Here is a 25,870-nt window from a genome sequence, read left to right as displayed (position 1 = left end):
CAGATGCTGGCAGACCTGTTCTTTTCATTCCCTCTGCTTAATTTTGAGCTGGATGTTGTAGTATTTTTGCCTTTGCTCTATCCATTGCTCATCTGCTTAAGTCACTTTTCTCTTTCGTTCATCTCCCCCTTCCCCCCCCCCCCATACAGATATGTGGAGGAGTGCTAGTGAAAAGTGTTCCCAGCATGTGTCAATAGTTCCATGGTAATACAAATTAAAATTTGTAAGTTTTAGCTATAAGCGATTCAGTTAATGAGAAGCAGTTTATAATTTTGATTTGTTAGTAGACTGAGGTAGTTGTTTGAGGAAGGCTACAAACTTTTATGGCATCCTATTTGTATTTATTTTAATGATTCTCTTTCTGAATTTGCAGAAGAACAGAAAGTTAAAGTTTCCCAGTAACAATTCAGTGTATTCATGTAGTTCTCTTTTTTAGAATTTTCTAATGCGATGACTTACTACACAGTTTTTAAATTATATCAGAAGTAATTGTGCTTTATTTGCATAATAACAACATTTAGATGAGCCCCTGTCTTGAGATAACAGCAAATTATGTACACATTTAGGAGAGCAAATATAAGATGGACCCTTCCTGGAACTTGGAGTTCTCCTATTCTGTGTCAGAAATTGTGTGACTAGGGGAGGAAAGAAGAAATTATTTGGCATAAATTCAATCTGTAGTCTTAATTGTATTTTAAAGAGATTGAATAGCCAAAAACAGGTAGGCAGAGATAAGTGCCAATCACTGATAAGGCTTAACTTAATGTGGCCGTATGTATGACCAAATCTTTCTATTGAAAAAGAGAGTAGTTGTTACAAAGCTGTTTTTTCTCCAAATAGGTCATAGAGTTATGTTGAGCTCCTCAGTAAGAAATGTTCACTGTGAAAACGCCGGTAGTATGTGGTCTTTGGTGAGGTAGCTCACTCTTCTCCCTAGCTTCATTGGGGCTTTAGCTCTAGTGAATCAGTTCACATTTATCAGTAGCTTTGCAGAGACTTTTTCGTATTTATCATTGATGATTTGAAATAGCTCTGAATGAGAGTTAGAATTACTTTCCATTTACTGGACTGAGTCTCTGTACGCAGCAGTTAATATTCATCTGCTGATGTGAAGTGATTAGCAGAAACATCTTTATATGTGAATCCAAGATAGTTCTTGGATATTACATCACTGTAAATGGAAAAAAATAAGTTGTTTGCCTTCTAGTTAATTATTAAAAAACAGGCAGTCAGTATAAAAATACAACTCATGTCAACTAGTTGGCATTTTCGGTCTAGATATATTACAGCTTTTTTTGATTTCAGTCTGGACCATCTCTGAAAATACAAGCTTCAGTCTTTCAGACCAGCACTTTCAGCATGAGTTTCTTCACAATAATAATCAGAGTCATTCTTGTTTAATATATTTATTTCCTAGCCTTAGGGCAGATTTTGCAAAAGATGAAATTAATTATGATATTTGACTTCCAGGCTGACACTCATGTAGTCAAGATTTGAACTAAATTAAGAAGAAATTAGAACATAGCTCTGCCTTTACATGGAGAGTTTTCTTTTGTTCTGGGTGAAATCTAGGTTATGAAATACAGTACAATAATTTTCTGACTGCTTGCAAAAATAACAGAAAGGTGTAGGCCTGCATTTATGCTTTTCCTCTACACAGCCACTGTTTTCATGTTGTTGAGGTTTAAGTATGTGCTTCTCAGAATTGGCCTTTTAGAAAATGTATGATATTTATGAAAAGATTAAAGCACAGACCTTGACAAAAATAATTAAAGCTAAAATGGCAACTATAAATCATGCAAGTAGGGACTGGCAAGCTAAAACAGGGAGACTCACCTGAAGGAGTTGAGAGCTTTAGAGATGCTGGAAGAAGACCAGTGAGAAAAGGGGCAAGAACATAAGAACGTAAGAATAACAAAATAGCATGGTGTGTTAAGAGAAAGAAAAAGAAAGTGCATGGGAAAGCCATCACTGTATGGTAGGGTACATAAGCTGTATATTATAGGTAAGAAGAGAATTATAACGATGATATATGAGGGGTGATGCTCAGGAAAAAACTGTCTTCTGTCCACTGTTTTTTATTTTGGCAAAAATAAAATGTATGCTTAACTGAAAAATCATTTTGATACTTATATGAAATGATCTGTGTGGGCCAAAACCTTGCAGGTATTGACTACTACTTGTTACCCAAAACTTAAGAAAAATAAATTATTAAATTGCATAATGTTGTCTAGCAAATATGGAAATAGCAGGAAATTCCTGTAAAGTTTCTGAAGGCTCTTGCAGTCCCCAAACACTCTTGAAAAACTGCTTTTCTTTTGTGCTGTTGTAGGTTGAGTTTAGAATAGTATTGCTAGTTTCAAATGTCACGGGTCAACACATGTTTCCTGGTATGCAACTGTTGAAAGGGTTTTTTGCCCTTTTTTTTTTTTTTTTTTGCTTTTTTTCCCTGCTTTTTTTTAATGTAACCCATACAGACTTTGTTAAAGCTCATATATTCTTCTTCTAATGTTTGTCTGTTTGCATAGTTATTTTCAATTTTTCACTTTTTTTTTTTTTGGAGTTTACAGCAAATATTTCTCGTGTTATTTTTCTTTAGTGTGATCTGTTTCATATTTTGAAGACTTAAGAATCTAGGAAGCATTGATGCATCAGGAAATGCTGCATGCAGCAGGGTATTTCTGCTCATATTCATCATTTTGTCTCATGAGAAATGATACAAGATATTAATATATTTGTAGGCAACTTTGCAGTCCTTGCTGCTCACACAAGACCATCATGTCTCAGTTGTTGCAAAGTAGTGTTTGACATCTTCTGCATTTATGACGTAGACATCATCTTACCTGCATAGATAGTGTGTCTTCTAGTAGTGCTTTATAACCTTCTGCCTGACATATCTCATCTTAGATTTATCTTGAATGTATAGCTTAGCTATATGCTATTATCTCCTGATGGAAATGTTACCTGATGTTTTCTGTTGTCTAGAGCAGTGGTTTCAAACTTTCACTGATAGATGACAATACCTAATGTAGTTCAGACTTTCCAACTTGACCATGGCCACAGTGCTTTCCTTGGCTATGAGTAACTTCAGTTTCATAGTCTTCTAGAGATGGCTTTTACCAATATAATAATATTTTACTCTTGATAAGTGAATTTTTTTTTAAAAGAACTACTTCATTTTTTAACTGAAGCATTGTATAATTTATTTTTACTAATTGAACAAGCCCAAAAGGTTTCAGGTGATTTTTATGTTGCTTATAACATGAAAGAATAAGTAGTCACTCTTTCTAAAGAACGTGCTGTCCTTTTAGAGAGCTGGATTGCACAAGTGATGTCCAAGTCAAAAAAAAAATTTTTTTTAACTATTTTTCCTGCAGATGGCTTCCTCTTGGGTATAATTTGGAATGAAATTCAGTACTGTTAAGTGTTTTGGCTCTTTATTTTATACAAAGTATGTAAGACATTACAGATGCCTTGAAATATTTCTGTTTCCTCTGTATTCTTATGGGACAATAGAAGGGAACCCCCATGGTTGAGCAGTGTTCCTATTTTTATATATAGGAGTACCGTTAACATTTGATTAATATTGGAAAAGAAACATAATAATTTTATGTTTAAATAAGAATGTGATCCTTAACATTTCATTTTCCATTTATCCATTCCTACTACTCAATAGCTGCTTCTGTTGTTTAATAGTTCTTTGCTATTAATATACATGAAAGAAGATATTTTCAATCTCTTGTCCAGTATACAAAAAAAAAGATGTGGTTTCTGTTTCTAATCCACATATTTTATGAGATGATCTAAAATTATGGTGTTCAATTTGAAAGAATGTTAAGGCAGCCTAGGTGTTTTTGGATAGAAGAGACTGGGTATTACCTTGTCAGTAAAGAAATAAGAAATAAGACCTTCTATGGGCATGCTGTCACTGCAAAAGACTCTTGCGTGCTATAGAAACGTGCAAATGCATGTCTGTAGAATATTTTTCTTATGCATGTTACTTGTCTTGGGACATGGAGGAAAACGTGTGCTTTCTCTGAAGAGTAAACATCTTAAATTCTTCAGTTCTCTTATTAATGCGTTCTTTTAGTTAATTAAAAATTGTTGACATTTTAAAGCTGGAAAATATTTTACAAGTACCAAGTGTGACCAGTTATTTTGTACTGAGTTATCGAAATATGATAGAATTACCGAATTCCTACTAACCCCTTTGAAGAATAATTCATGCCTTCATACCCATTCCTACTTGCTACTTTCCAAGAACCAAAATTTTACAGTTTAAAGTGATATAACATTGTCAGTGTGTTGTTCATTAAAAAATAAATTTTACTTTTTTTTTAAAGCATGCCAGTTTTTATGCCTTCCACCCCTTTCTGGCTTCACAGAGAAGACCACAGGTAATGCATCAATTTATCTAGTGTGACTGGAGTTTATTAATTAGCACCACTGATACTTAATACAGTGTCCAGCTATTTTAGTTACACCAGATATTATCAGCTTGCACAATTTCTGGAACTGTTTTTGAGATTACGATGAGACCAGAGCATCTCCTGGACTTAAAGAAGTTGCCTGCCTTAGCGATGCTAAAATGCCATATGCTGCGAAGGGAAACAATCAAACAAAAGCAAATCACTGAATTTTTACCAATCTGATTTGGGAGAAAATTCATTCTCAACCATTGATCTGGCCATATGACACTTAATCATGAAAGCAAGATATGTCAGCGAGAATTTGCCACAGCACCAGCCAAACCTGCTCAGTATCCTAGCTTTGGCTATTGGATGTTTTATACCTCATTCAAAGGTTAAAACAAAACAAAAAAAACTTGGATGTCCAATTAGATCTCTGGGTGGAAATTCTTTCCTGATCTCTGTGTGTGAATGGTTGAAGTGCTGACACATGGGACTTGATTATAATTGTATCGTAGCGTAGAGCTTCAAGTGGTAGGATTGTGCTCAGGCCTTTGAAAGAAGGAGATGAACAAGAGGATTCGTGTGCAGATCCCCAGGTCAGAGGGACCTCCACAATGGTCTTGGGCCGACTTGTTTCCGCACACATAGGCTGAATAATTTATTCCAAGAGCTGGATGAAAGAGTATCTTTCAGAAAGCTGTTCAATGTTACTTGAAGGAGTCTTTTTTCAGCGGATAATGTCTACTGCCTACTGTGATATTTTTATTAAAAAATTATTTTTAATCCCCTTCACTGACTATTGAGTGACATCTTATTTTGAGGTTTGAATTTTTATGATGACAACCTCTGGATCATGTTATAAACACTGGATCTGGGAGCACTCATCTCTGGAAGCCTCTGGAAGCATCTTCCTAGTAAACACCTTAATCTGCATATAACTACTCTCAAAATACTTCTCAACTCTCTCTGGAATAGACTAAAAAAGCTGAGGTCTTTATACCTCACACTACAAAGCTTGTTTTCCAGTCCCAGTTTTATCTCTTGGTCTTGGAAAATTCTGTTGTTCTGCATTCTCTCCATTGTGTTCAAAAAGTGATTTTCTTAGTAGTCTGGTGGTACTGGCGCATGGGAAGGGATGTGAATGTGTAGCTGGGAGGAGGGAGGTAACCCAGTAATGCTTCTTTGAGGTGGGACCTTCTACAACTGTCCATCATGTAAATAATAGCTTAAAGTTAAAAAAACAAAAAAAACCCAAAAAAAACTACACACACACAAAACAAAAACAAAAAAACCCCCAAACCAGGCAAGCATAACCTTCCATTTCATTTTATTAAAATGTCTGGTTTTAAATTATGATTATTTTTATTATGTTTCCCATCAGTTTAATAATAATTTATGCTCATAATTTTATCCTATTAATTTTTGACTCACTGGTGATCTTTACCAGCAGACGTTCCATATGACTGTTGATTGCTCATAGAAGTACCATGTAGCTTTGGACCAAGAACTGATCTCTGAAAAATCCCAATAGAGGTGGCTTCATTTATGTACGTCTCTGCTAACAGTTGTCTTTATGACCTGTCAGAAAGCTGACCTTTTAATTCATAGAATGTGTGCTCTGCTAATTTTATCCAGTGTACTTTTAAAAATGTGATTTTCACATGGCATCAAATCAAATATCCTAATGAAGGCCAAATATATTATATGCTCAAGGTTGCTTTTATTAGCCATGCTGTAATCATATCAAAAATAAAAGTTATTAATGGCCTATTGGCTAAAGGATTAAAAAAAAAAAAAGTGGCTGCAGTCTCCAGTCCCCTGGAATTTCCCCTTTTCAGAGTTGCAGAATATTAACGTTGGTGGAGAAGAGCTTATCAGCCCTTTTCTCCTGCATGCAAGCTACTTGAGCCAATCTGTGTGAAAATGTTTAATTTTACCAGGTTATCTCACATTCTCCTTTTTAATTTTTTTTTTATTATTAATTCCAGCAACATCTTATGGCATAAGAATCCTCCCCTTTAACAGACATGCAGTTTCAAATAGAACTTTAATATTTTATTTTACTCTGTTTTAATAATAGTATGGTGGTAGAATAGAGAACATACAAACTGCAATCCTCTGGAGTTTATGCAGAACTCAAATTTAAGATGTCTTCCAGAGATGGAGTGCATTAGAGAAATGCCAAAAGGGAGAAAAAGAGAGTACCAGGATTAGATAGGAGCTTACAAGCACAAACTTTCTCAATGCCAAACCTCGCTGAAGTATTTTGACAGAGATTTTGGAAACTCTGTTGTCTCTCTAGTTTAGGAGCTGCTAAATTATGCAAACCTTCCTCGTGGAAATGAGCAGTCTCTTTGCTCAAAATAGTTGTTTTGCTGGCAGGCCAGTAGCACATAGGAAAGAATCTACACTGGCACAAAGCCTTTTTGTTTATACTAGAGCTTTTGTTGGACTAACTCGCATACGGGTATTTCTTTTACCACGCTCACAAAAGACATGCCCGTAATGTAGTCCGAACTCAGTTTTGTGGCAACAGCGGACAAGTATGTCTCATACTGTTGATTCTGTTTTTCTGCACAGGAAACTGGAACTCAATGGAAAGCACCAAACTTTTCAGCTGCTTTTTCGTGCTACTGTGTGTGGTGATTTATTTTGCTTTATTCTTGATGAGAGTGCTGACAGGAAATATATATATATATATATATATATATATTTTTTTTTTTTGTGATTAACGCTGTGTGGAAAAGTAAAATTCAGGAGTATCCAATATAGAGAATTCTGTTGTTTTAACAGGATACGTTCATACTGCAATCTAGTCATTCTTTTTTTAAATTTATTTCAGGTCCTAGTCCAGGCTTTCACTTCCATGAGAAGTTTTTTCATTGTTAGATTTTTAGCCACCTTTTCCTCTGTTTATATATTTTTCTCCTCTGTTTCTTTGTGAAACCTCACACAAGCAAAAAGGGAAATTGATTCTGACCCTAAATGGGAAACAGTAGCAGCAAGCATATAAGATGTATTGTTAAACTCCCCAAATACACAGACTGAAAGAATGCAGAATATACCTCTTTTTCTGTAATTTCCTTCAGTTATTTTGAATTTAGGTGCTAACTAGTAGCAATAGTGAGTGTTCAGGCACTATGAATTGTTAAGTTCTTTAGATGAATAAAGTTTGTGGTGCACTCAACTGTTCTAGTTCTCTCTGCCACTTGCTTCTCCAGCCCGTTGGCAAGAATAGTGCAGTGGCTGGTGGGAGCAGTAGGTGTGAGTGCTTGCCTGCCAAGATGGTGAGTTGTAGGATATGGTCCCTGGATGCTCTCTCTTTTCAGGCTTTCTCCCATGTAAATGATTAGATGTCCTTAGACAGTGCTAGAAGTGCTAATGCTGTGCTAGTTGACTGCTTACCCATTAAAACTTCCCTGAGCTTTACAAAGCACTTCTGGCATGTTCATTGTCCCTCCTGCTCTTGCCTTCATTTCAGCTTATTAGCCATGTTCAGCGAGTTCTGTGGTGCTCCTATTTTTTCTGGTGTTAGCATTGGGAAGGATGCGCTCTCCTTGGGGTCGGTGTTGTCCACTGACTCCTAAGGCTGGGAGGCACGACTGAGTTAACAGTATTGGGACTGGAAAATAGAAGAATAGGGAAGCTTAGTGTTTTTTTAACTTATGTCTGGTGTCTAAAACAAATAAAAGAGGTAATGATAATTCACTGAGATAGTTGGCACCGCGACTTGCGGGCATTATTTCCGGAGGAATATTAGACCTGAAGATAGATAGATACTGTCTCAGTAAATGCGGTTAATTCTCAGTCCGTGGAGGGGAGGAATGAAACAAGACAAGATTCAGAAGTGAGCTGAATCCTGGGTAGGTTGAGTATGGTCTCTCCCAAAACTTGGAGATGTTTGGTGGAAGCTTTGGAACAATCTCTCTGAACACGTGATCTGGAAGCATATATCCCTTCCCATTACTAAGTACTCTAACTTGCAGTCTGCTGCCTACATTGATCTGGTTTCCTGTCATTCATTCTGCTGCTCCTCCAGGACATTTTTTGGACCTGAAAGGAAAGTAATTTTGTAAAGTTGTGTTAAGAGGATGTGTATTTCAAAAGAAATTGATAATTGTTTTGTTAGCACTGAGTATATTTTTTGAGGGTTTTTAGGTATATATTACGCATTTCATGATTTGTTTTAGGAGCATATGTTGTAGTCTAACTTGTACTGTTCCTCTGCATTTTAAGACCAAATTCTGACTTTTTAATTCATGTGCATATTTCAAGAATTCCTATTCTGCATTTTGTCATCTTGGAGCTATTGGCATCTCTTTCAAATCTCTAGGTTTATTTTGCTTCAACAGTTGTTCAGAGGCCTTTTTGTTGTTAGGCCTCCCTCTGTCAATTCATATCAAAATTCCTTTTAGCATACCTGCGTATGTCAGTATACATACTTTCAGCATGTGTATTACCACATGCTTACACACGTGCACAGACCTATGCACTTCCTGTCTCCTCTTCTCTGTGTTGAGTCATTGTTGGGTCATTGAACCCTTTTCTGGTAGGCGAGTTCTAAGGAATTAGAAGATCTTGAATGCAGAAGTCTTACAATAAGTCTAGTGGCTATTTTTTTTCAATTCCTAGGGTACAGCAGAATGTATTCTGCAATGTATTTGTCATAGCAAAGCTGGATATGATATTGACAGTGTGATTTAGTGTCTGATTGTGCAGGTGTGAGCTATAAAAATAAGATAATGAGGGACTTTGTGTATTACAGGAGTATTATATGTAACACTGACCAGTTGCTCTAAAGGAATAATGAAGTATTACATATTAAACTATTTCTTGTCATAAAAGTTGATTTGACATTGTAATGTGTGCTAATTGTAATTATTGAGTGATGTACATTAATTATCTCACTGTATTTTTTTTTTTTAAATCCACCATTGGGGTAATTAGACATGGTGTACATATTTTGAAAGATATTTTATAGATAACTATATAAACCAAGTTGGGAAGAAACACTAGACTCTAATATTAAAGACTTGCATAAGTTTATGGCTGCTGTTGTAACATAATGCTGGTGTTGTCAAAAGAAAAAGAGAAAGAGAGAAGTCGGGTAGGGGAGAGAGAAAAAAATAAAGTGCATTGGAGAAGATTTGTATTTCTTGCTTGACTTACACATTAAATGTGTATGAAATACTCATTTATATTTATAAACTGAAGCTATTTTCTTAGCCTCAGGCTCCTCAGATGACTATCAATCTTCTAAGGTGTATAGACAGTAGTCAGTAATAACAGAAAAAAACAAAATAAGCATTCTTTTAGAAAGTAGGGCAATGCCTTTTTGAAACCACTCCTGAGCACTGATTGCTGAATAGGGGAAGAGGGACGAAGATGCTTCTTAATCTGTTTCATGCTGAAAATTAAAACATAAACAATACAAAGAATGAATTTCTTTGATAATGATATCCTTTTCATTGCACTACTTTCACTGTTGCTTCAGAAATATTCTACATGCCAAATATTTTGCACCCGTAGCTTCTTTTTTGCCCCTGAATAAAGTATAATTCACTGGCTAAAGACGTGTATTCTTGTTTAGATTTAGATAATTTACCAAAGTCACGCCTCACTTGATTTTATTGCTGCATTGAAATTGCCTTCTGCATATTTGTGTTGAATATTTGGTATTCCGTTTGACTGTTGTTTTTCTGACTGACAGTGCCATTTGGCAGCACGTATTACTGACTAACAAGCTTTTCTTGGCAAAAGAAATTTTGAAATCAGGCTATGTGCTATTAAATTTTAGTAGTAAGCCCTAAGAGTTTAAATTTGGGACTCTAACTTTTTGGCGATGTTAAAAACATATTTAAAAAAAACTCTCTTGCATGAAAATGTCTGCCACAGACACCTAACATTTGTATTTGATTTGACATTGGTGTGAGTCTGTGAATTTGATTACTGTCCATGGTTGTCTCATTAGCTTTGCCTGAGGTAACGCAAAGCGTATTTTCTTTCTTTATTTATATTTTTAGATTCCAGGTCTCAGATTTTTTCTTTAAAATGCCATACTGGTATCTTTATAGGCACTTGGCTGGAAAGTAGGAGAGGAAGCATTTAAAAAATAAAAATAAAAAAATCCCAAACTCTTCAGCATTTGCACAAGCACCTTTATTTCACTTTCTTGCTGTAAAAATGATTAGAATAGAGAGATGTGAGGAGTTAGTTTTGAGAGGAACTCCTTCAGAATGTCATAATTAATACCGTGGGATTTTTGAAACAAATATATTGGTATGCAATAACATTATTTTTCAATTGCCACATCTCTAGTGCAGTCTCGTTCTAGTCTGAACTTCTCTAGTTTTGTTCAGAAGTAGGCAGATTTTTTTGAAAGATTTTTTGAAGAAGCCACTGGAATGGAGATATTAAGTGTTCTAAAAGCAGAAAAAGGAATTTATTTCCTGTGCTTTCTAATTCAGTTCATAATAAAATACTGCTATAGAAGACAAACTAGAAATATAATCCTCATAGAAATGCATTTTATTTTTTCAGAAATATAGCAGCATAACAGTTCACTGTGGAAGGTGTTTAAAGCTGCAAAATGTTAAAAAAAAGCAAAACAATGAACTTGGAAGTGATTTTTTTTTTTCATGTGCGTGCATAGATACACACATACATAGGCATATGTATATGATAGTATGAGGGGGCCTTAGCCTTGTTCTTGATGAATTTCAGCAAGACTCCTTTATCTCTATGATTTTAGAGGGTGAATTTTAATAAAGATAGTCACAAGAAATATTCTAACTTCCCTTCTTTCATAGGGCTTTTGCTTCAGGGTTTATGTGACAAGCTTGAGTGTCTGATTATTGAGGCTCACTTTAATCAGTAGGTCTAGTTAGAGCGTTCCTTGTCTGTCCCTTGTGCAGGATTAGTGACGCTGAGAGGTCTTTCAGCAATCTTTAGCCTTAGGAGGCCAAACAATGTGGTTGAGGATCTTTTCTCTGAAGAGAAGGCATTTTTTTAGTTTTTGTGACAAGTCTTTATGATTTACTGAGGAGAAGACTACTGCATGGAGACATCCACGGTACATGGGGAAAGTTTGTCGCCATGTAGGGCAGGAAAGATTATTCAGCTCTAACTCTTCCTCTGAGAGCTATATGCCATCTGTATTCACAAACCAACCTTCTACCACTTCTACTTTACATTCCCTGAAGGATTTCAGCGAGTTTCGGGTCTGAGAGCCAGGGGACAGGTAACATCCTAAAATACCAGCATGTGGTGCACCTGAGGGAGTTTTCTCACTTTAGTAAGGAGAGAAAGAAGTTCCTTATCTCAAATGCATATTCCCACTCCTTTCTGATCTCCTGTAAAGTCTGGAATTAATGAAGTAAGTTTATGTGGGTTTCATACCCTATCTTCTGACTTTAGAACGTGATTAGGAGTGAGAGGTAAATAGCTGGTGTGCACACACCTTTGTGGGAGATGCTGCAAGCAGATTTGAGCAGTTCACTGATGCCACGAGGTGACTATGGAAAGGCTCATCTTAGGGAGCTCTGTATTTCTCCATTCCAGAGCAGAAAAAAGCCTTTGCATTTCTTTTATGATTAAAAGCTGTTTTTGATAATTGTTGATAATTCTTTACAGCTCGTCCTCAGAACCTTCCATAACTGTGAACTGCAGTATCTTGAAATATCTAGCTTTTACCTGGAAATAATTCAGAGCACTTTAAGTGCATTAGGATCATGTTAGGCTGGGCTAAGGATAAATATGCAGTTTGTTATATAAAAGATGTTAAAAGGCAGGAAGACATTATAAAATTCAATGTATTTTTTGTATTCTGTTTACATTCAGAGATATCCCCCAAGCTTCAACCATTTCCTCAGATTTACAGCTTCATAACATTGCTATTTTATTAAACCAGTGAGCATTGTAATTGTTTTGTTTTGTTTTAAGTAGAGGTATGCATCTGAAAGAGAAAATTCCCTGAGCCAAAATTCCATACATAAGTGAATGGTGAAATGGTGAAATATTTAGCAGCTGGTGCTAGGTCATGCAAGTCCAGATGGAGCAAAATTCCTTCACATGATGTCCAGAACATGATCCACTATTTTCAAGGAGGTTTATAGAAAGGATGATGATACATGTTAAAAACAAAACAAAGCACTGCCGCTGCTGCTGCTTCTTTTTTTGAAAAGTAAGAAAACAAACAAACAAAAAGCCCCAACCAACTAAACAAACAAAAGAACCTCTAATCCCCTGCAGAAGCAGAGTTAATAAAATGAAGCATTATGTCTAGAGTGATCCCAGGGATAATCAAATGTTTAGTGAAAGAGTTAAGATAAAAAGGAGACTGGATATCTGTATCAGAGATTTTAAATTCTAAAGTCATTTTAGGGTCTTTTAACTAATTGTTTTCAGTAGATAATCTGAAATGTTTTACATGTATTTAGATAGCATTTGATTTTATTTGACAAGAAAGAAGTGCGAAAATATATAGTGTGAGAATATATTTTAAAGATGCTTAATTTTTCTGTAATGGTATATCACCAGTGGTTTTCTGTTCTGTATAAGCTCTTCAGAAAATGCTTAGATGACCTGCAAAGAATGCATCACATTGCGGACTTTCTGAAGAAGCATTTTTCCCCTCTATTTTTAGGTAGTGCCTAACCCAGTGGACCTCTGGTGGAGGGCTGACTGGATCGTTGGTGCAGAAAAAAATGCAAAACGCAGACAGAGCAGTCCTCAGTCTGTAACTACACAGACCCAACTAGAATATTGGCTCCCGGTTCTTGTAATGGGCTTGGTTATGCTCAGCTTGCAAGCCTAGAGGTATATTACAAAGTTATAACATACAGTTCAGTAAATTAATAATTTCCGCTCAACAGATATGGAGGGTTAATAATACAGTTCTGCAATGACCAGGATACAAATTATTTAAAATTTTCTCTAATGAAACATGAAACTTCAGTGCTGTATAAACACTGTTCATTGTAACAATAGTACTTGATCTTCAAGCAAGCATTCTTCCTACATCCTGATTCCTCCACTGCTTGAATCAAAATTGCAGAATTTTTTTTTTTAAGTCATCTTCAATTTTTCAACAATCTGTAGACATGAAAGCTTTGCACAGTATGTCAAGGGTACATGCTGATGTATGCAAATGATTTGCTTCAATAAAGACGTACAAGGCAAAGACCAAGAGTACAGCTGTGGCTATGGGTAGGAAAGAGCAGCAATTTATGAATCAAGGGAGGACTTGAAGTTTTTGACTTGTAAAAATTTGAATAAACAAGTGTCATTTTCCTTAAACATTCTAGAGCTCAGAGGAAAGCCTTGTGATGACCACAGAAACATTTTTTTAAAGGCAGCAAATCCATCCACACTTTTAAAAAATGCATTATGTGTCATTTTTAACCTGCCTAATTTCTATTCTGAATATTTTCTCTGAAAGAATTTGTGAGAATAATTAGTAGAAAGTTGGTTGCTTCAGTGAACACCTGCAGTCTTGAACGGTGCTTGAAATGTCGTTTCAGAGCCTTGAATGTAAGATCTCTGTTATGAAGCCTTTTAGCTCAACAGCTGGATGTTTGCACCAGACTTTAGAAAGTAATCATTTGTAATGTGGAGTGGGTTTGAAGCACTCGCCACCTTAGAGGCTTAATTCTGTAAATAGTGAGTTAGACAATCTGACTGTTTCTCATTTTTAGCGTCTTTGATAGAAGCTAGTCTCTGGTTCCAAGAATTCTGGCAAATAAATGAAACAATATGGGAGCGCGTTCATTTTTAAACTTCGTTTTTTTTTTCTTGTTTACTGAAGAAGCACATGACCTTAGAGTTATATTCGTAGTGGTGATTTTGTCTGTTTTGATATAGCACCTGGTTTGGTAAAGAAACATTTTCTTGTTATTAGTAACCAGACTGATGGTAATCATACTGGATAGTAGCTTGTATTTATAGTAATTTGAAAAGTTCTCAGTGTTGTTTTTGTTTCAAATATTGCATTAATATTTATTAACTTGCTTTAAGGAAACCGAAAATAATTCAGTGTTTAATTTCCTGGAGGAACATGTTGTCTTTATCCTCAATGTCTGTATTGTCGATCCGTTCCCATGTATTTGAAAAGAGAGAATCTCTCTATTGGCCAGCAGGAGTACTCTATTTCAGTTGTTTCCCTAAACAATCACTTATAAAATGTTTGCAAGTAAAATAGTTAAATCTAGAAATCCTACTTTATGCTCATCATTTTAAAACCGAGAAGAGCTCTGATTGACATGAGTGAGTTTAGACATGCATAAAGATTGAGAGATTGTTATAGAGAACTCCTTGCCCAGATAAACAGACACTGTTGATTACGCTCTGAATTTAGCTGTTGGTTTCCCTTTGCATTTCCCAGGTTGTCTTTTTTACAGTGTAGATGTTTGTATAATGTTTTTATGGTAGACCTAATAATGCTTTATTAAATTGAGAAGAATTATCATTTAAATATTTCTTATTTTAAAATACATACAAAAAGCATGTAAGAAATGGACCTACCAGTACTTGCTAGTTCTGAAGTGGTAGATTCTGTGTGCGCTGTGTGAAAACCAGCGGTGCGTATACCTCACATCTCAAGCTCACGTATTCATCATGTGTGTGCAGAATACATTACCTGCGAATTATTCCTGTACACCAGCTCTTATGTGCCCTTAGCACGGTGGTGTTCAGTGTATGGAGGATGGTTGTTTGTCCAGGGATTCCAGACATCAAGAAGTCTGAGCGCCACTCGAAGGTGTGAGGCAGGAAATTACCCGTAAAGCTCAGGGCAGCAGGCAGCAGTGCAGTGATCTCCTGTCAGAACTGGTAGACTTGGCAGATTGGAAAGAATGTGAAGATTGTAAACTCAAGCATTCGGAGCTCAAGAGTGCCAGAGCTAAGGCTGCACGAGCAACCTTAATTTGACCTACTTTGTATGTATGATTCAGTTTTTAATTCTTTACCACGTAAGGGTGTTTTGTTTTTTTTCTCTTCCTTCTTAACAGAATCTTTTGGCATTCTGTGCGTTTTGGCCCATGCTCACTGAACAAATAGCTATTCAATGTTTTTTTTTTTTAAATTCTTATTCGAGGTATGGATTCCAGGCTTCATTTACCGTATGCCACCTAAACTCTGCAGTACATACAGGACTCTAATGAAACTCTTCTTAAGGGTTTTTTAATGATGTTTTCATTATAATGTCTGTATAGATCTACCATATTATTTTATAACAGTCCTGAAAGATTAATACTGGTATTTTCTTATTTTTAACTGATTGGGGATAAAAAACAAAGGGAGATTATGCCAGTACTATCAAAATCATTGACTAATGCTGGATGCCTAACTTGGAATGACTGGCATTTTTTTTCTGAGTACTTATTAATGTTCAGAGCAGTTGTTCTCAGTTGCAGAAGGCAGATCCTGGCAGTTCTAAGAATCCCCACTCCAGATGAGTTGAGCTGATTTCTACAATATGAAGAACACAACATAAGAAAGTTTTGGTTTAGAAGAATTTCACAGCTTCATAAAACAAAATATATATCAGAGGCAGAGTTTAAATTGCTTTTCACCTAAGACTACCTCAGTTTTATTGTAGGGGTCTAAAGATGAACCTGTAGTAAATGTGATTGTCTACAATTTGTTCTTTGTTCTCATTCCATTATGAGTGCATGTCAGGAGGAAAAAAGAAATGGCTAGAAATATAAGATTATGACCTCTCTCTCTCTCTCTCTCTCTCTAATTCCTCTCATACCCTTGTTCCCTGACCCCTTAGCCTCCCAAAAACTTTAGAGGAAAAAGGTTTGTTGTTTTTTGAAGATAAAGTTTTTGAGGAATACATTAAAAAGAAAGCATGAAATAAATTTGGAGAAGAATTGTTTTTTTTTCTTCAGAATATGGTAATGAAATAATTTAACATTGGAAATGAATTGTTTCTTATACCTTAAGTCATATTATAGTTGGTCTTACATGTTATGCAGTATATTGTTTATTTTGAAACACAGAAGTCATATTCATTCTCCCAGGTTTTATCTCTGGAAGGATATGTGTCTGCATTGTTTAACAACTTGGGAAATTTTATTTTTCTGTTCATAATACATAGAGAGGATATTGTCGTTGCTCTTTGTAAATTCTGAGTGTTTGATTTTGCTAATAATAATGTACTTGAGAATTTTGTTTTTATGTGGCTTCAAACTTCAAGTAAAGGAAACATGAAATACAAAATTCCATAATTGCCCTCTTAAGCATCTTAAGTATCTCTTCAGCAAACTGGTTTCTGAATTTCAGCACACACTTATGTTACGGAGAATAAGCCAGTCTTGTACAGCTGCCATTAAAAGAAGAAAAGACCATCTCTTTGCTTCTGAACTCTACTTCTGTTCTGTTCATTCTCTTTATGCACCTCTGTTCTGTAGCCAGAATTCCTGCCTTCAGTTCTCTGTGAGTTGCACTGCCACAGCTCTGGTCAGCCTGAAGGAACAAATACAGGAAGAAGTTATGCTTATTTGACAGTTATAGATGTTGCACGTGTTTAGTCTGCTCGTTGCTGCAGGAGCTTGGTGACGTAGTATGCTCAGGGCATATGAGCATTTGGAGAGCTGTAGCCTCTTCGTGTCTTAAAGGGGCAAGTGATTTTCTTTTTCCCTGAGACTTGAAGTCATGAAATTGGAACACACTTTTCACACGGATGACAAAACTTACATCCCTGTTATAATATGACCCTTTATGAAATTTCAGATCTTCACAATTTAGGTTATAGAGGTAATCAATAAATGGATGAATACTATTGCTCCATAAATAGGGTTCTATAGCAGGAAGTGTTGAATAATCTTGCCTGTAGCTGTAGATGGAAAGTCTGAGTTTGACTAGATAAACTAATGGAGAAAGGCGGTGACTGTCTTTAATAGCTAATGGTGACTGCTAAGGACAATTGTGTTGCCTCTGACTCAGGAGGCTCCTCAGTTGTAGGCTGATGGAAACTTTCATAGCAGGGGGATAGAAGTAACTGTGTGCTTACCTAGTTTTGTACTTTCTTAAGTATCTGCCACCCTTGGAAAAGGGTACTGGACCTGTTATCTCATCTAGCGTAGGCATTCTTAGATTTTTAGATCTCTTTATAATGACTACGGATAGGCAAATCTCCTCAATCCTTTGATTTTCACAGAAAGAGTGTGGGAAGCAGAAAGACGAATCCCATATGGTGAACTTCCACAATTTTGTTTGAAAAACAGGAAGATGTGTTGCAGAGAGGAGGAGAAAGGTGCTGGGGTACGGGTGATATTTGCAAGAAAAAGTTACACTGTAGCTGTGACAGTATGAGCTAAAATCAAGTCAAAACCAAAAGCAGCTTTCCTTGTCTGTGTTTTATGGTCATCTTGAATAGTCTTGCCAATTGTTGTAGAAAAATAAATATGCAAACGTGTGTAAATTGTAGTGTATATCACCAGTTTTCTGTGTGCAAAGCCATTTTTAGTTGCACCTCTGGGTTTGTAATGGAGCTTTGAAATTTACTGCTAGGTTTCGGGCAGCAGATATACACAGAGAAGTTAAAAATGTGGTTAGAGACATTCCAAGATGAAATAATTTTGGGTTCAAATTCAAACTATAATCCAAATGAAACCTGCATTAACCTCTATGTTTATGGCCATTGTGGCCTAACCGTTAAGTCCTTGCAAAGATGATCTTGAGTACTGAATGCCAAAGGGATGCATCTTTAGCTTGAATCACTTACGAATATCTCCAGTAGTGTCTGTAGAGCTAGATTTCTATCAGTCTGACTACCTGCAAGACTTACTAGGTTTTTTGCATTTTTTCCAAATGTTGCAGCCTTGTGACATTCAAGCTTTCAGTTTGAATGAAATTTTCTGAGAGCCGTTTTCCAGGTAATGTTCTCTTTAAAACTGTTTCTCATTTCCTAAAACAATTAATAGTACTGAACTTAACTAAATGTCTCTTTGTTGTTGTTGTTTCACTAGTTTTGCCAGCCTGGAGGATGGCAGCTTTCAAAGGAGCGAAAACAGCCAACGTTCTTTGTGGTCGTTTTGACTGATATAGACTCGGAGAGGCACTACTGTTCATGCTTAACTTTCTATGAAGCAGAGATCAATCTGCAGGTAAATCTTTTATAATAAGTAACAAAAATTCAGAAAAAGGTATCTTAAAAAGAATAAACTAATGTAATAGAGGACAATTTCAGAAAACATTTTACCATTCCTGTTAAGGATGTATTGTTCTGTCAAATACAAATGGAGACCTTTTTGTTTGAAGTTCAGCTTGTTGTAGTTATTTTGTTTCTGTTTTTTATCTGCTTTGATTTAGAATATCTTTTTAGAAGATTCAAAATGAAAACAAAAAACAGCATTTCATAGAATTTATGTGAATTTATTTTTCTCTACCACATGTTTCTTTAAATGGGACAGCCGAGGTGGTGTTCCTTTCATTTACTTCCGTGTTTGACATAGCATGAATGTTTTTCATCTTTGTCCTAGGAAAAAGGATTATTAACTTCTGCTCCCTCTGCTGGCTATCTCTATCAGAATAGCACAGGACAAATGTGTACAATCGTGCTGTAGTATATGTGTATATTTCTGTAAGTGCATTTATTGGCAAGACTTGTATGGGTGTAAATGCCATGACTATAATATTGATAGAATAATCTTTCAGTTTTTAGATAGGTCAGGTTCTGGGTGTCAGCTGCTTGGCAGTGTTTCTTTTTAAACATGTATTTCATTATTTTTGGGCAATCTGTCATTCAAAAATAGACATTTATCCCGCATTTGATGCAAATTACTGCTTATAATCTATGCTATGACATAATAATTGGAATCTGTAGTAGCTAAAACCTAGGGAAAAGCTAATTCAATCTGTAATTGCAGTATGTCATTGTTACATTTTGAAATATTTTCTTTCCTACATGAAAAATCACAAATAGGTAAAAGCTTGGCAGTAAGTATATTGAAAATTAGTTAAGATTATATATGTAGTTAGGTAACGTTTTTTTGCTCTGTTAGTGAAGAACACTGAAGGTATTTATTTTCTTAAGAAAATGCTTTTATTGATGCTTGTTTATATAAATACTGGCGTTGAAATAGTACTCTGTCTTGCAGAATAATGAAAAGATGCTGAGTAGCAAAAATAATATTGTGCTTTTTAGGGCATAATTGGAGGCCAGAGAATAACACTTATTGTTCCTACTTCATTTACTCTAGAGTTTAAATGGACATTTTTTTTAGATTATTAAAAGGAGTTAAAAGCAGAAATGTAACAAAAATTAGATCTATTTTGTTCTTTAATTTTACTGTAGATCAACTGACATCTTCCTATTAAATATTTTTTTCATGATTCAATATAATCTTTATGTTAAAAGAGTGAAACATTCTATAGTTATTTTTTCACAGCTGATAAAAATGTACAAAGGCTGGCTCTTCCTCCACTCTATGTATTTCATAACATATACAAACTTTAGCGAACTTGTTATTTATTCTGTGGTTTCTAGCAGCTGCTTTTGATTCACTATCCACATCTTTCAAGAAATGCTCATCAAAAATATCCAGTATTAACTAAAAGGTTTTTTCTTATGTTGCCTAAGGATTAATACCAAAAAAAAAAAAAAAGAGAGAGAGAGAGAGAAGCAGGATGTTGGTTCTCATAATGCCATTCCTGGCTGTGTTGTAAAGAATGCATATTTTTCAGATGAACTTGCTGTGGTGAAATTTATTCTATGACTGCATTGTTTATAGCCAAACTTCCTGTTTCTTTCTAAAACCCAAAGAGAATAATTGAACGTGCCCTGTTACATGGTCATTACACAAGAATTCAACACATGTACAATCTGTAATGAAACATAAGCTTATGAAGCACTGAGCTATGTAAGTAATATTGATTTAACCATTCAGATGCATGCCTCATTAAAGAAACACTCCATGAAACAGTGTCCAGGACTTGAAATAAAATCTGGACGATAGCTTTCAGACTTGAATACAGTTCAGATTTTCACCTAATAATCACAGAATCACTAAGACAAAAGTCAAGATTCAGTTTCCAAAAAAGATAGGTTATTTCTTTCCTGGTAGCATTCACCAGGTAAATGCTTCTAGTATGAGATTGGTCAGAATTCAGCTAGAGTATATTTAGTACGTGGCTTGCAGAATCATTTTCACAAAAATTGAAATCAACTACTTGGAAATTTCTGTGGTTAATTAAATTGCAATGTGAAAACAAATCCATTTCTCCTCTTGTGAATGCTGTAACAGAGCTAAAAAACCTTTTTTTGAGCCACCTGCATAATAAAACAAGAACCTTGCTGACAAGATTGATCATACTCAGCCTCATAATTTTCCTTTTGCCGTTCCAGTTGCCTTCCCTCCTGCTTCAGCTGTTGCAGGATAGTTTGTAGACAAATGCCACCTGAAAAGTAAGGAGACAATACTTGCTGTACTTGCATGGTGTGTCTAGGGTAGTATCCATGAGTGTCTAGAATACGAAGTTAATATGGCAGTTATAAAAACTATATGCAGTAGTCTCCAGGAAAAATATGTGTTCTCCCTGATATTTCTCTGAAAGCTCTGTAATTCTGTTTAATCTCTTGTCAGTTGCCTGTCATAACAAGTTCTTCAGATATGATAAAAGCATAGGCTCTAGTAATCAGCCAGCGGACTAATTTTCGACTTTGTGTGCCTGGATAGAAAATAAAATACTATTTTGTTTTTTAACTACATACATGAATCATGCTTTGCATTGTCGCATTACTGTTGTTTTGAACTGACTCGGAATTCTTCATCTATGTAGATGGTGGTCAGTTGTTTGATCAGCTCTTCTAAGGTTGTAACAGTGTGTCAAAATGATTGATATTACAATTAGTCTGATTTATACTCCATGTCTGTACCCATGAGGAAGTTGAACAATATGGTGTTCCATCAAATAGTGAAATAAAACTCACTTCTTGCCATGAGTGCAGGCGATGCTTGTTTCCATGTAATCCCTTATAGACTATTCCGTTTTAAGATGCTTGTCTCACTTAATTGTCCCCCAAACAATTGTTAAAGCTGTGTAAGGATATCTGGCTTATATCAAATTAAAACCAAGCATTTGAAAATTTGAGTTTATAATCTAACAGTAGTCTAAAATCTGGAACATGGCTACAGTATTAGAGGTAGTCTAATAATTTGGAATTAACAAAGGTAAAGTCAGTGTCATTTAAAGACCTGTTCACTGTGTTTCACACCTGTTTAGTATGCAAGATTTCCCTCTCACCTCAAGTTCCCACCAACACAAATGTACAGAAATCTGAGATACTGCGCTGGTTTGTTCTTCCTTCTGGCCTTTTGCGTCTCTAGCATATATACTTGGTCTGATCCACTTCTTGTCTGCCCTAAGGTGCCATTTAGATGTTGTAGTGATAAAGCTTAATGCGTACTGACTTGCATGTATCTACAGGCATGAGAAGGTGCAGGAAAAAAGTCAAAATATCCCCACTTCCTCTTCTAATATACTTCCTTGAAGGTTTTCTGCTTTACTGTATTTTCATCCTGCACGTGTCTCTTGCTATCCACTCACTAGCTGGAATTCTTCATTGATTTGAAGAAAGCCACATCCACTCTACCAAAAAAAAAAAAAAAAAAAAAAAGGCTAGGTCTACCTAGCACCTAGCTTAGTAATTTTAGTAATTTTCTGGTGACTGAGACTGGAAACTGTTGAGGAGCCAAAGATTCAGAAGAATCGTAACTTACCTCTTCAGATTTAATCCATAAAACTCAGTTACTATGTATGTGTAGCTCAAGAGCTATCCAAAGGATGGTTTAATTAAAAAAACCCAGAAGTATATGTATAGTTCTGTATGCTTTATACACTACTCAGTAAAATGAAGTTCTTATTTCTGGCAGCAGCTTCTGGATAGTACTGCTTACGTTACACAAAGACATGATTAATACTTTTGATTCAGGAGACACTTCTGTTAACCTCAGCAATGCCTCATACCATTTATGCATAAAACATTTGGGAAGAGCACCATAGGTGGAATCTTTTTTAAAATAACTGTTGACTCATGTCATTTGGGAACTTAATGGTATAATATACTTAATTGTATATTGCTTTCTACTTTGAAATTTATCCCTGTCCCCAAAAATCCCACCGCTAACAAAATGGAGAATGATTTAACTCAATAACTAGTGCAGCTTTATTTCTTGCATTACACAAATTCTACTTAATGAGATCATCAGCAGAAAACCCCAAACCTTTATTCATAACAATCTTATTACAAGATTGGTACAATCTCATGTGTTCTCCGAAGTATATACCCATTAAAATGTTGCAGTCACAAACTTGGTAAGAGTAAATATATCACTCTGAAGATGCACATAGTAATAATTCGCAAGTCTCCCATTTCCTGTCATTCATGTTCTCTTCCTCACTCTTCCCCCTTGCAAAAAGAGGAAAAAAGAAATCTGTAAAAATCCCACACCGTAAAATGGGTGATTCACAACCATTCATGAATATTTCATGAGTCAAAGACAAAACTGCCAACAAAATGACAACATACTTCAAAAAATTTTAATTTTTATGCCTGGACTGTAGAGTTGGTAATCCTACTGTGTTAAAGCATATGTCTTTTGATAAGTCACTGAGGTTTGGTTTTAGAAGAAGATGAGAACACTTAGTTCAGCTGTATCCTCTCTGAATTGTGAAATCTGAGCCGCCTTTGGGTATTATGTTAGCATGCTGTTTTTACGATGATGTTTAATGTTAAATTAGTCCTGAAAGTGACCTGTTAATGTCAATACCCCAAAATACATTTTGTGGGGGAAAAAACAAATTTCAATAATGTCTAGTGCATTCTATCATCATCTTTCTAAATGTATTTAACAATGGATAGCATGTTAACATAGATTTAAGAAATACCTTATTTCCTTTCTGTTATTGTGTAAGTAGAAGATTAACAGCCCATGTTCTGTATGTTAAGGAACAGACTTTTATTTTTAATATCCTTTTATGTATTTTAAATTTAGATGGTCATTTCTAGAAGAGAGTTTAAAGTTAAGGTAATAACAGTAGTTGAACAGATAAAATCATACTTTCATCTTCCTAATAACAATGGTAGTAATTTGTCTTTTCCTGCTTATCCCTCCACCCCTTTGATTTCATACTATTACAGGATGCAAAAGTTTGTTGTGGATTTAAAAAAAGGGAAAAGAAATTCAACATCTTTGTTTAAAGCCTCAAAACTGCATGTATTTTAATGGTCCCTATCTGTCCTTTACCTGTAGAGGTCTTGACCAGCAGCTTTCTAGCTGGAAAAGACAAGGCGGGGATATCTTAAGCTATCAAACCTTCCCCATTTGCTCAAGGTCTCTTTTTCCTTTTTACTCCAGTGCTATGTTCTACATAGTGGCCTTGAAGTCTCAGCTCACGGGATAGGATACCATTTTTTATGCAGAGACTTTTTTTTTTTTGTCAGTAGAGACCAAATAACTTGTCTGACTTTCATACAGTAATAATACCAATTCAGCAGTGAATTGAAAGACTTTTCAAGGTATTTTCTCCGTATGCAATTTAAAGGAATTAATTGGCTGTATTTTTAATTAAACCAAACAAAAATCTGTGTGTGTCAATTTTTGCCTCAGTGTACTTCTGCATGTACTGTTCTATATCATCCTTAGGAATGAGTTAAAATAGTATATGAGCTACTAGCTTTCTTTAGTTCATTTAATGTTGCAGTTTCTTTTGCTTGCAATGTTTAGGTCTCTGTTAGGTATGAAGCTAGGAAAGGGTGGAGCCCATGGATCAGGTTTGCTGCCTTCGGGAAATTTTGAACAGGTGTAGTAAATTCTAAGCTCTGAAATTACTATTTGCATATGCATAGTTCTTGTTAAAGATGTGTTACTGAAATTCTTTACCATTCCTAAAGTTAAAATTTGAAGCACTTACCTAATGCTATTAATTATTGCCCTGTAGAATTTGGGCATTTATGTGGTAGCTATATGCTAAATCTTTGGAATTCACAGGTTTTCTGGCGTATATGTAGCCTAATGGCCCACTCATGTAGGGCTGCATAAGTTGGACTAAAAGGTGGAAAGAATGTACTAGGATGCTTTTTGTTTCCAAAGCTCTTTAAGTGTATTTAGATGATAGTGAATATAAGCACCTTCTGGAGTTTTCAGAGAAGTGCGTTAAAAAGTATAAGTTTAATAGACGCAGGTGGTATAAAATTCTGTGCAGTGCTGACAAGTGCAATGCGTACTCTTTAATGTCACGTGTGAGTATTATGATTTTTTCAGTAGTTTTTTCAGAATGAATGTGCTAAATTGTTTGAGACTTGATGTTGCTATATTGATAAGTTTACAATCTGATCTTCACACAGTTTTCTGTATTTGTTCCTTCTCTTTTTTAGCTGATAAAGTTCATACTGTGAATTGGCATGATTTGGTACCCCTTACTGTAATTGTTCCTCTTAAGTGCAGTGCAATGCTGTGATTTTGTTTGCACAGATAAGCCCTGAAGTACGTCTATTCACCTTTGTTTTTAGTTGAGCAAGCTAGAACTTAGGCAACATGCAGGTTTGTGTTCTGGGGGCATTCATCTAAGTTTATTTTAACTTTTGTACGTATGTTAGAATTTATTGGATACATATTTTTTTTAATCTGAAAAGTAAATAAATGAATTGATGCTGAGTGTTTTTGGCCTTTGGTTGCTAATAAGCCAGCTAAGCATATATTTGGCTGCAGATAAGACCAGCAGAGACTAAATCACATGGCAAGAAAGGGATCTGTCCCAAATGTGCTATTTGCATGCGATTACTAAAGCAAACTTCAAATAATTTTTCTTAAAATAAGAAGTCACTTGTGGACTCTAAATCTCCTTTGCCTGGGCAGTTAGTAGATAAACAAAGGGCTTGCTGAACTTGGCACAATTTCAGTGCAAAATTTTGCACAGGCGAACTGTTTCTGACAGTTGACTTGGAAGTACTAGAATGAAAGTTTTGTAATGTGAGATATATTTTCTCTCTCTCCCCTTCTCTCTTTCTCTCTCTCTCCTGTTTGGACAGGGTATGAACTGCTAACAGTGCAATTAAAATTTCACTTTCCGTTCATGTTTGATCTCCTTAAATATATCTGCAATTCCCAGATTTTTATTTCAAATAACAACTCTGAACTTCCACCTTCAAATCTACCAAAGCAACAGAGGCTTTCTATTCTCTAATTTATTTGTGGCTCAATTTAAATTCATTTTCTTCACTCCGATGTGAAGATGAGCCTAATTTTTCCCTAGGTAATGTTAAACCTAAATGCACCGACTTTAGCAGCGTTGCTAGCTCTAGCAAAGGAGGCTTACAGAACTTGTGCTGAGGAGGTTCTAAAACGCCAGAGTACAGAGTAAACCAGCTAGTGGGAATGGGAGCCTGTATAAGTGAACACTGGGTGGACGGCTGGTAGTCTTATCTCTATTAAATAAAAAAGATAAGGTAA

General features: G+C 35.5%; 1 protein-coding gene across 20 annotated transcripts in view; it reads left to right on the top strand.

Annotated features, from left to right (window-relative positions):
• SBF2 (SET binding factor 2) overlaps window positions 1-25,870 on the top strand; it is a 286,083-nt gene that overhangs the window by 96,782 nt on the left and 163,431 nt on the right. For 10 of the 20 annotated variants that reach the window (XM_068945059.1, XM_009680231.2, XM_068945060.1 and 7 more), the window contains one exon: window positions 18,386-18,523. The exons of 2 other annotated variants lie outside the window; for them this stretch is intronic. In XM_068945059.1, the coding sequence (XP_068801160.1) occupies window positions 18,386-18,523 (138 nt within the window). Of the gene's footprint in view, window positions 1-4,343; window positions 4,398-18,385; window positions 18,524-25,870 lie in introns of all 20 variants that reach the window. 8 more of the 20 variants (XM_068945055.1, XM_068945054.1, XM_068945064.1 and 5 more) reach the window with 1 other exon arrangement.

This window comes from Struthio camelus, chromosome 5 (assembly GCF_040807025.1).
Source record: "Struthio camelus isolate bStrCam1 chromosome 5, bStrCam1.hap1, whole genome shotgun sequence".
NCBI classification, from domain to species: domain Eukaryota; kingdom Metazoa; phylum Chordata; class Aves; order Struthioniformes; family Struthionidae; genus Struthio; species Struthio camelus.
This window is presented reverse-complemented; position numbering and strand designations above follow the sequence as displayed.